This window comes from Coenobita brevimanus, chromosome 95 (genome assembly GCF_032717465.1).
Source record: "Coenobita brevimanus isolate Jiangsu-jjx chromosome 95, ASM3271746v2, whole genome shotgun sequence".
Taxonomy (NCBI): Eukaryota; Metazoa; Arthropoda; class Malacostraca; order Decapoda; family Coenobitidae; genus Coenobita; species Coenobita brevimanus.
The window spans coordinates 33,242,121-33,254,318 of record NC_137048.1 but is presented as its reverse complement, the minus strand read 5'-3'; the positions used below and the strand labels follow the sequence as shown (position 1 = coordinate 33,254,318).

Sequence of the window (12,198 nt, the reverse complement as noted above, 5' to 3'; positions counted from 1 at the left end):
AAAACTACTTTGAAAATAGGAAGTTATTCTGGAAAGAGGTGCGGATAGGTAGAAGTGAAAGCGGAAAGAAATGTGAATATGTGAAGGATGTAATTGGTAAATTATCATCCCTGGGGATGAAGTAAGGACCAGATGGAAAGAACAGTTTGAAAGCCTGATGAATGGGAATAGAGAGAGCAGAGCCACTGTAAACATGCTTGGTTTTGGGGTTGTGCAGAGGAATGCAGTGCCAGGAAACGTGACACTCACACAAGTGAAGAGCGCTGTGAAGCAGCTGGGGTTGATGAGGTTTATGCAGAGATGATTAAGTGTAGTGGAGAGAGCGGAATGAAGTGCTTGTCGGAGATATGTAAGAAGGCATGGATGAGTGAAACTGTGCCAGCAGAGTGGAAAAAGGCTGTGATTGTACCCCTATACAAAAATTAAGGTGAGGAAAGTGAGTGCAAGAATTACTATGGTATAAGTTTATTTAGTGTGGTAAGGAAGGTATATGGAAGGATTATTATAGAGAAAGTAAGAGAGATATCAGAAGTCCTAATGAGTGATGAACAAGGTGGCTTTAGGAGTGGCAGAGGATGTGTGGATCAAACATTTGCAGTTAGACAGATAGTGGAGAAGGCTTGTGAGAAGAACTATAAGGTATTTATGGCATTCATGGATCTGGGAACAGCATACGACAAAGTAGACAAAGAAGGATTGTGGAAGGTTTTGCACATGTATGGTGTAGATGGTAAGCTGCTAGGTGCCGTCAAGAGTTTTTATGATGGTATTGGAGCATGTGTAAGGGTTAATGGGTATCTAAGCGGATGGTTCACGATTGGTGTGGGCGTGTAACAAAGTTGTGTGATATCCTCATGGTTGTTCAATATATATATATTTATATGGATGGGCTGATGAAAGAAGTAAAACCACGAGTAATGGAGAGGGGGATGGCAGTGGTAATGAATGGATGGAATATCTCAGATTTGTTGTATGCTGATGGTGCAATACTACTTGCAAATACCAGACAAGTGCAGAGTTTTGCTGATGTCTGAGCATCATGCCTTGAAAGTAAATGTAGAAAAGAGTAAAGAGATGGTTATTGAGAGAGATGGTGACTCCCAGTGCGATATTTCAGTGAATGGAGAGAGATTGGAATTGGTAAGAGAGTTCAAATACCTGGGTTCAGTGACAGAAGAGAGAGGAAAATGTGCAAAGGAAGTGGAAAGTAGAGTGACACAGGGATGAAAAGTAGCTGGTGCAATGAAGGCCTTGATAAGAAATAGAGGTTTGAGTGTTGCAGCTGCACGAGTCTTACATGAAGGAGTGCCACCTTTAACAAGTGGATGTAAGACTATGATGTAGCATGAAAATAAAAAGTCAAGAGTGAGAGCAGTGCAGATGAGACTGCTGAGGAATGTACGTGAAGTACAGAGAGTGGATAGGATACGAAATAATGTGATTTGTGAAAGATGTAGAGTGAGGAAATCTGTGGACACAAGAATTGAAGAGAGTGTACTGAGATGGTATGGTCATGTGGAGAGAATGGATAACACTACAGTGGTGAAAAAAGTATATCTGAATGAATTTGAAGGAGGAAGGAGGCCAGGTAGGCCAAGGAGAAGGTGGAGGGATATGGTGGATGAGTGTGTGAGGAAGAGAGGTTTGTTTGAAAGTAGGTGAGGTTAGGGGACTGACAAGAGATCAAGCTGGCTTGATGAATATTGTGAGGAGAAGCGCATTATCAGAGATTTGGCACCTCTTTTTAATGTGACAGCGTCCGGATTGACTCTGTTGGATATGTTAATGTGAAGGTACAGAACGTGGTGAATGTTTTTGGCGTATCAGATAGAGCCAGGATCCTGGGGGCTTAAAGTGATGAGTGAATGGAAACGTGGCCTATTGGAGCGGGCAAATTTGGGCTGTCTGGACATTGTTACTCTTCACCCTGCCCTAGGGTGGGAAAGGAGGTCCGGATGATGATATTGTTTCAGTATGCCCTCTTCCATCTCATGCCCACATAACTGGTCTCTGATTAAATAAAATGTACATATTTTTTGCCCTGCTGAAAACTATAGGCAACCAGCAACAGTACAGCTGGCACCTATATATTAAAAATTTATATTTGTATGCCTCTTTGTACTCTCCATAATGCAGTATGACCAAAAATTCAGTCTGATTTTTTCTTCGTCTTCTTATGGGGCGAAGTAGAGTAGTTGATTCCTTAAACTGCAGTTTATGGGTTTATTGATACCATGCATCCTGTTGAGGAATCCCCATACTGAGGTTAGCCATGATCCACCTGATGTTTTGTATGGACTGGAAGCTATACTAAGCTCATTACATCACAGTGGTGGCTGGTACCTGTTGGGGAAAAAAGAAATCTTTGATGTGTAGTACGATCTGTAACAAGAGTAAAGTCTGAGCTTGGAATTTGATACTGTTGCCTTATGGCCAAATATTTCTCGCCTGGGAGTGATGATTGTGTGGCTAGTAACCAAAGTTGTAGAATATTTCACTCTTATGATAACAAATATGTCGTTTTGTGGTAGCCATGATAGCCAACAGTCTACTCCTCTTGATGTTAAGTACTGTAACTGGATGTACCAAAGTGGATGTTTGATGCTGTGACATACTGCTTTCATTTAGCCATTTCATTGTTTATCTGTACAGTACATATGCAGTGAATTCCTTTTATGATGGACAGGTTGGGTGGCAATCAAGTCCATAATAGCCATAAGTCGTTGCAGCTATAATTTGTTTTACATGGTTCTTATTTTTCTATCATCTCCAACTTCTTTATATTTAGCACTGAGAAAGCAGAACCTATAAATGCCATGTTTATAGTATAATGTAGAAAAAATAAAGTAGATGAGCAGTTTCTTCTTGTGCATTCAGAGAGAGCATGGAAACAGCATATATAGTCTCATGGTATGTATGCTGATTTCTGTGAAATCCATGTACAGTACTCACTTTCCTCAATTTCTTATTGTTTTTATTTTTGGGAGAGGGGACTGATCCCTTCAAGAATCACTAGGAGGGTCACGCTCCTCAGATACTGCATTAGTGATAAGAATCCATTGTACACGCCTAGTCCGATATCCAGCAGTGTTGTGTATCAGTGGGAGTGTTTGGTCAGCGAGTATGTCAGATATCAAATTAATTTTCTCCATAAGATACTGAAGAAAAGCCAGAGATGCATTCTAGGCCCAAACCCAAACTCCCATATACCATACCTTAATCAATAGAGACTGACAGAAACAACATAGGTAATCTTGTTATCCACATAAATAATATTATTGCTGAAAAATGAGATGTCAAACATCACATGTAGGAAGGCAAGGTAGGTGGGACTTGCAGTGTTGAGATGTTTCAGGGCAGCTGACAGCCAGCTGGCAGCGTGCCAAGCTGGGATGTCATTTAAACTGTCAAATCGATAGTGTCATGGTGACTATAAGCCAACAGAACTTTGGACTGTGGAGTGATCATTGACTCATAGTGATGGTGACTCAATCAAGTATATCACAAGAGTCTATCCCTTTGTCTCAGTTGTCTGTAAATGAGACTTACTGGCCAGGACAGACTGGACAGTCAGAAAATTTCAGGTATAACACAACTGTCCCTTCTGGTGCTGCAGTGGAGCGCCTGTTCTCCCTGGGGAAGGACATCATCAGAGCCAAGAAGTCCAAGCTGTCTGATGAGAGCTTCAATATGTTGATGTTTATGAAGGGGAACAAGCACCTGCCAGTGAGGAATGACTCAAAGAAGTAGAGGAGGAGTAGTGATATCCTAACTGAGAGACTGAGTCAATTGCATTTCTATTAATTCTGAATTCTAACTGTATTTTTAAAATATTTTGGGGTATTAATAAAACTTTTCTAGCTTTAAGGGTGTCTTTTATAAAGGAAAACAAGTTTCATTTGTAAAAAACAAAAATTAGCAAGTAGCAGATTAGCGGACTATCAAATAAGTGATCAGCCAAGTAAACGTTTAAAAAAACTAGCGGATTAACAGTTAATTTCCGTTAATTTGACGACGAAATTAACGGATTAACTTTACTGGAGCTACTTGACAGAGTAACAGATTAACAGTTAACGAAGCTAACGTTTTTCATAAACTTCCCCAACACTATATATATGTATGGCTATATAGCAGCTATAAACAACAACATAATGTCACCCAGTGAAATTATGTGCAGCATACAGTAATCTATATTCTGGTACTATGTACTGTACAGTATAAACTTTATTGCCAACATTTAAATTCTTTATTTCTTCACTCCAGTGATGTACTGTATTTAAAATTTTATTCTTGCTCCCTTCAGATGATTTTGTTTGGGATATGGGGAGACACCAGTATTTCAAAGTGGAGGAGTTACATACAGCCTTCACTGATCCTTTCAGCACAATATATATATATATATATATATATATATATATATATATATATATATATATATATATATATATATATATATATATATATATATATATATATAAACTCATCTACAGAATTTAGTAGCATCACCAGTTTTTGGTAATTTTTAAGGAGACATGGGATCACCTTATTTTGCAGTGTTCATAATTTTTGTCTTTACTACTGGCCTTCATTGGATTTTTTTTTTTAGTATTTTAAGTGCGTTTTGAAGTTTCGATGCTTTTTTTTTTTTTTTTTTTTTTTTTAAACTGATCATTAAGTTTTAAAAAGTGGTCTCTCTTTACAATTCCCAACAGCGCTGAAGACAAACAGATGCCATCTTGTAGACTGAAGACAGATGGAGCCATCCTTGAGTGCCATTTTTGACACAATATTATTATTATCCGTGCTGATTTATCCAAAAATAACAAAAATTTTAAAAATTCAACATACTTTATTCTCTTCTATCCCTTACATATACCATAAATACTGTATATTTTCCTTGTATACTGCTGGATCCCCATCATACTTAAAAAAAAAAAAAAAAAAAAAAAAAAAAAAAGCATTTCTGTATGCCTGTACAAAATCACTGAATCTTTTTTTTTTTTTTTTTTTTTTTTTTAAATAGCATTGCTCCTATGTCTCCTTGATGATTACCCAGCTTTTATTATATTATTCCTATGTTACACCTAAGGTAACTAACAGACTGAAATTAATATGTTCGCCATTTAGTTTATGCAGTTTTTAAAATTTTCTTTTCTCCACACGTTGCAAATGCATTTTTTTGTACAGAACGAGTGATGAAAAAGAGGACTTATGTACCTAGGAGGAAAATATGGAAGCTGAAAAATCAAGTAGTGCAGGATGCCTTCAATAGCAAGATGAGGAGAGTGGTGACTGAACAGGGAGCTGTAGACAGAGGTGTTAATGAACAGTACAGAGCCCTCAAAAACAATCTCTTGAGAGTTACTGATGTAACTTGCGGTTGGACATGAGGATCACCAAGACATAAAGTAACTTGGTGGTGGAATGAGGGTGTAGAAGCTGCAGTTAAGGAGAAAAGAAGGCTCTTCCAGGAATGGAAGAAGGGTGGTAGCAAGGAGGAATACTTGGCTTCCAAGCGTAGGGCTAGAGGAGAGGTATACAGGGTGAAGTCTGAGTCACAGAGACTTTTACTTGATAACCTAAATCATGGGGAAAGGAAAAATATGTTATTTAAGATGGCAAATCAGATGAAGAGGGATCATCAGGATATTGTAGGTGAGCAGTGTGTGAAAAATGATGAAGGAAGAGTAGTGGTGAACAGTGAGGATACTAAAGATGCATGGAGAGAGCATTATAGCCGGTTGTTGAATGAGGAGTTTGACTGGGACAGGGAAGGTTTGGAGTCAGCAAATCCAGTGTTTGGTCCTTGACCTTTGATTGATGCTGCTACTGTGAGTGAGGCAATAGGCAGGAAGAAGGTGGGGAAGGCAGCGGGTGTGTCTGGGTTGACTGCTGAAATGTTCAAGGCCTCAGGAGATATAGGGGTGAGGTTAGTCACTGACCTGATAAATATGAATATTTATGAGTGTGTTGTCTCAGATGGTTGGCTGAAAAATGTAACTGTAAATGTGTATAAAGGGAAGGGTGATGCCCTAGAAAGAGGAAATTATAGAGGTATAAAGCTTTTAGATCAGATAATGAAGGTAATGGAGAGAGTTTTGGAAGGTATGAATAGAGGAAGAGTGAATATTGATGAGATGCAGTTTGGGTTTATGCTAGGTAGGGGGACCACTGATGCCATATTCATTGTTCGACAACTTCGGGAAAAATATATCGGTAGGAGAACTGATCTATATTTTGTTTTTGTTGATTTGGATTTGTTGATTTGGAAAAGGCCTTTGACAGAGTCCCTAGAGAGGTGGTGAAATGGGCAATGAGAAAGCTTGGTTTGGAGGAATGGCTGGTTAGGGTGGTTATGGCTATGTATGTGGGTGCTCTCACCCAGGTAAGAGTGAATGGAGATTTGAGCGATGAGTTTTCCATGAATGCTGGTGTGTATCAAGGGTCAGTTTTGAGTCCCATGTTGTTTATCATGGTACTTGAAGCCCTTTCACGTGACTTTAGAAATGGACTCCCACTGGAGATGTTGTATGCTGATGATTTGGTGTTGATTGCAGAGAACGAAAGGGAGGCGGAGGAAAGGTTTAAGAGTGGAGAGATGGTATGGGGCACAAGGGCTTAAGGGTAAATGCAGAAAAAACAAAAGTGATATCTAGGGTTGGTGGCGGTACTGTCAAAGACGAGGGAGAGTGGCCATGTGCAGTTTGCCACAAGGGCGTGGGAAGTACAGTAATTCCATCTTGTGCAGTGTTTGTGATAAATGGGTGCACAAGAGATGTAGTGGTATCAGAGGTAGATTGCGAGATAATGCTGATTTTATGTGTACAGCGTGTCGGGGAGAGCAGATGGAGATTGTCAGGCGTGAAAGGATTGAACTTGCTGGTGAATCTCTTGAGTGTGTGGACGAGTTTTGTTATTTGGGAAACATGTTGTGTGCTGGAGGTGGGGCTGGAGCTAGCTCTGTGGCTAGGATGAGAAGTGGTTGGAAGAAGTTCAGGGAGCTCTTGCCTCCCCTTACACTGAGAGGACTCCCTACATCCTAAGGGGTCTTTGTATGCAGCATGTGTTAGGAGTGTAATGCTGTATGGTAGTAAGACCTGGGCAGTAGAGGAGGATATTCACCAGCTCAGACATACAGAAATGACAATGATTAGACTGATGTGTAGTGCGTCCCTGCGTGCAAGGTCCTGGGGGGGCTGGGTTTACGATGGAGGAGTTGAAAGGTAGGATGGGACTGAAGTGTATTGGTGCTGTGATGAGGAGAGGTAAATTGAGATGGTTTGGACATGTGGAGAGGATGGGGGATGATAATTGGGTGAGGAAGGTAAGAAGTGTTAATATTGGGGGTGGGGTTATGAGGGGTAGACCGAGAAAGACATAGGACGAGGTCATTAAGTGTGACCTCTGGGTTAAGGGACTGAACAAGAGGGCTGCAATGGATCGTGCAGCATGGAGAGCTGCCATTAGGTGACCAAGGCCATCGCACGCAAGCATGTTGGAGCCTTTAAAAACGAAACGAAACGATTTAGTAAATAAATTTGGAGGGGGGAGGGGATTGTCCAGCTCCTAGCTATGTCCACTGTATCACTCCTATATTAAAATTAAATTAGGTTAGGTTGTTTATTTTAATGCAGATGCAATAACTGACAGAGATAATCTCTCCCTTCCTCCTTATGTAATAAGTACATAAAAAGGCTGTGATAGATGAGAAAGTGATTTATGCCACTTCTGCTTAGTAATGAGCATATTAAAGTCTGATAGCTGGGCATATTTCCAAAAATTTACCATTTTTATATTAAAAGCTAATATACTGAAAAAAATAAAGTGTTTTTTTTTTTTAACAACTACAGTATGTTGAAAACAATAGTCAGTAGTTACTGTGTGTAAATGTAACCAACATCCCAAATGGCTGGTACAAAATTACATGTAATATGTGGTTCAGTACCGGTATATAAATTGTGATTCTTGAACAACTGACCAAACACAACAACAGAAGACAGTCGAAGACTTTGTGATTGTCTCAAAATTGACTCTGGCTCACTGAAAATTGTCTCCTAATGAAATGCTTAGACTTAGTTCATCTTTCCTGGGCACACATCTGGGCAAGGCGACAGATATCGTCCAACTTTTCCCTGAAGTTCAACTGGAGGACCTTCATCCATTTTCTTCATTTTCCACTCATCTGATCCATCACAACAATCACAAACTCCATCATTAACCCATGCAGATGGAATGGACTTTGGGTATTGTTTTGAATGTTTTACGCACACAAACTTTCCATTAGAGCAGGCATTTGTTCTTGGCTCATCTGAACCATCTTCTGGACAGTCACAATAATCGTCATTAACCTTATCACTGGATATTACTTTCCCTGATGATTTACATACAAATTGTTGAGCAGAGTGAACTTTCTTTCCTGTGTCTTCAATGTTATTTTTATCTAAATCTTTATGTTTCATGTGCTGGTTTTCCTTAATGATGTCATCTTGCTTAGCCTTCACTCTGTTCAAATTTCCTTCATATTTCTCCAACATTTTTTCCATTGTGTCAACATTACTCATGACATTCACATCCTTGAAGAAATGTTTATTTTCAACATGTTTATGTTTACCGTTTTCTCCTGGTTCCTTTTGCTGACTTTGATGGCTTCTTTTCACTTCAGTACTTCCACGGTGCTGCTGTTTCGATGATTCATTGAGTTCGGCCACAAAGGTAAACTGATAAACAATGAAGAGAACAGTTGCTATCAGTAGGGCTCCAATAACAGTCTGCCTTCGAAGTGGAAAAGACAACAGCAACCGTTTCAAAGCCATGTTCTTGTGCTCTGATACACCCACTTCCAGGCCTTGAAGACATGTAGAGTCAAAATAGACCTGCAAAGCCAGAGTTAAAGTGAAGATCGACGTTTACTTTCCCATATTGGCCACTACTCCTGTCAGCTGCTATTTGTTTATGTTAACGTCAGCCGGTAGCGATCGCAGGTTCAATCTAGTCTGGTAGGTTATATGACCTTTACTAGAATGCAATGATTTATTCAGTGCTGTATGTAGAGGTATTGTGTGTTGTTTATAGAAGCCTTTATTTATACTTGAAAGCACATTGTTTCCCACCACCTTTTGTTGTATAAGTGCTCTATGTACCTTTCAGTGTGGTACAGTGTCCCAGTCTGCTGAAAATGCGGAAATTAAACTTCCTGACTGTCAACAAAATATGACATGGTAAATATTAAGTTTTGGTCTACAATCTGGTAGGATTTTAAAATTTTGTAATGACCGAATAAGGAGGGAGGGGCGGGGGGAGCTATTACTTTTTCGTTGTAGATAAGGGAGTGGGGTGATTCCGCGATTCGTCAGCTCCTAGCTCGGTCCACAGACCCACCACGGTATCCTTTATGCGAACACACAGGCCATGGTAGAAAGACTACTTTCACCAGGGAGAAACATTAAAGTTCAATAGGTAGTCGCGGTGATCCTTGGGGCAAAACACTTCACTGTCGTTACTGTCCACATTAACGCATAGGTATGAGACTGGTACTGAATGATAGAGAAAAATCAAGAGCAAGAGCAATGGAAATGAGATTACTGAGGAATGTATATAATGGAATGAGTAAAGTGGATATGTTGCAGAAAAAAGTTTCACGGAAGACGAATGAAGAGAAAGGATGTCTGTTATACTAGGATTTTCCTAGTCCATTGGGGTTCTAAACAAAGAGGAACACCAAAGCGGGTCTCCATACACAGTGTATAGAAGCTCCAGATGGCAGTTCGAAATATTTATTGTTTCACTAGCCTTTATACACAGCTTTACATCCGAGATCGTGAGATTTATATGTAGGAAATGGTCGCTCTGTCCTTCCATAATCAGACAAAACAGCTGTCACCATGTATTATAAAATTCCCGGATGAACCTGTGTTTCTGAGGGGAAGGTTTTCAATTTAACTGAGATGAATTCAATCTTTGCGTCTTTTAACTTAGGTACCACCAATCGTGTTATTCACTGAACTACAGTAAACTACTAAGGATATGTGCAACATACCGACCTGCACGCTTTCCCTGTTGGGTGTTTTACAAGCATATCCGTGGGCATTCGGTGGTCAACAGCGAACACCATTACAAGCGGTGTATTGGGGGGGGGGGGACACTAAAAACATCTAAAATGCGTTCATCAGTGTTCACATCGTAAAAACAAATAATAATAACTAAATAAATACTCCGTTTTCTCAAACAGCCTGCAACTGATATCTCCGAATTACTTCCCGCGCTGGAACTATATTCGCGTTCATTGTGGTCTTGATTTTTGTGTAGCGAAATACACAGACAGTATATGAACAGTGTGATTTTGTATTGATTAAAATTTAACTATCGATAATTAATAGGATTTGTTATTTTCTGTGAAGTGCATATAAATCATCATATGAAATATGAATTTCAGGGGTGGATCAGCAATAAACAATGGCACAGGGCAATTCGCACACTCACACTTCAAACTCTAAATTAAGGTAAACTATGAATATGCAAATTTTTCTTCCAGTATCTGTTTAGTATACTTGACAGATTTACCTGCCCTAATTAAGCACTACACAAAAGTAGTAGCATATTGCATTACATTATTCAGCAAGTGGTAACGTGATGTATTATTCAGCAAGTGGTAGCCTGTTTCTTGCCAAGCTTGTATTATACTGTAACTGTACAGAGACGCAGAAGTTGTAGCTTACACACGGCATATACACACAGGCTGCTCTCGATGAGGAGAAAAGGTATGTCAACAATAACATGATATAATGAAATACAAGTTTCTATGCCTATGGCATATCAACAAATCAGTGAAGGAATGATAAATGCCTGGCTTACAAACTAGAAAATCACAAAAATAATGTATAAAAACTTACAGGTACTGAATCTCCAAGACTGTAATACCATATGTATAGTCTATCTATCTATCTATTGCCAGACGCCTCAATCCTGTTTGGGGTGGCCACAAACAAATCGCCTCCAAGTCGCCCTGTCCCCCACCATTTCACTGCCCTGCTCCCAACTCACACACCCCCTCTCTCGTATACCTCTTCACCCCATCCCTCCATCTCATCCTTGGCCTCCCCCTCCCTCTTCCCCCCTCCACCTCACTCACATACACTCTCTTCATCAGTCTTTCACCCTCCATCCTCTCCACATGGCCAAACCACCTCAGTGTGTTCCTCATAACGCTCCCTATCACATCCACATCAACACCACAACGTTCCTTTATATCCTCATTCGTCAGCCTGTCTCTCCTTGTGGCTCCACAGGCTCCTCTTAAATAACTCATTTCCACTGCTCTCACTCTTGACTTGTGTCCTTCCAACAACGTCCAAGCTTCACTTCCGTACGTCAGAGTTGGTATCACAATACTGTCATGTAGTAACTTTTTCACTTCCATGCTCACTTCCCTGTTTCTTATCACTGCTTTCAAAGAACCAGCAACCTTTCTTCCCTGCTGTACCCTTTCAAGCACTTCACCCTCCAAACCTCCATCCTTACTCATCACACTGCCCAAGTACTTAAACGTACTCACATTTGCCAATTCCTCACCATCCAACCTCGCTGTACATTCACTGACTTCACCTCTCTCAAAGACCATCACTTTACTCTTCCCTACATTCACCTTCAGATTCCATTTCTTACACACTCTCCCAAACTCATCCACCAAGCCTTGCATCTCCCCTTCGTCTTCACTCAACAACACAGTATCATCTGCAAACAACAGTACAGGGAGTTTCCAAACACTATCCTCTCTCACCAGGGCCACTCCAACATCCACTACCCTACCTTGTACCTCTTTTATTACCCCATCCATGTACAGATTGAACAACCATGGAGACATGACACATCCCTGTTTCAAACCAACTTTTCAAAGAGAAAAATTCACTTAGTTCACCATCCACACGCACTGCAGCCTTCGCACCATCGTACATACTCTTCACAGCATTCAACAACTTCCCATCTACTCCATATATTCTTAACACTTTCCACAATCCTTGTCTATCCACCCTGTCATATGCTTTCTCCAAATCCATGAAAGCCGCATACAACTTCTTTCCCTTCTCTAGAAACTTTTCCACTAAAGAGCTAAGAATGAATATCTGATCTACACAACCTCTTCCCTTCCTAAAGCCTCCCTGTTCTTCTCCAACTAATTTCTCTGTTCTTTCTCGAACTCTG

At 40.1% G+C, this 12,198-nt stretch overlaps 1 protein-coding gene across 1 annotated transcript; it reads right to left on the bottom strand.

Moving 5' to 3' along the window:
• Positions 1 to 8,040: 8,040 nt before the first annotated feature.
• LOC145413147 (uncharacterized) lies at positions 8,041 to 8,921 on the bottom strand. The gene has a single exon (XM_080282869.1). The coding sequence runs from the start codon at positions 8,811 to 8,813 to the stop codon at positions 8,073 to 8,075; it is 741 nt and encodes a 246-aa protein (XP_080138995.1). The 5' UTR covers positions 8,814 to 8,921; the 3' UTR covers positions 8,041 to 8,072.
• Between the last annotated feature and the right edge of the window lie 3,277 nt (positions 8,922 to 12,198).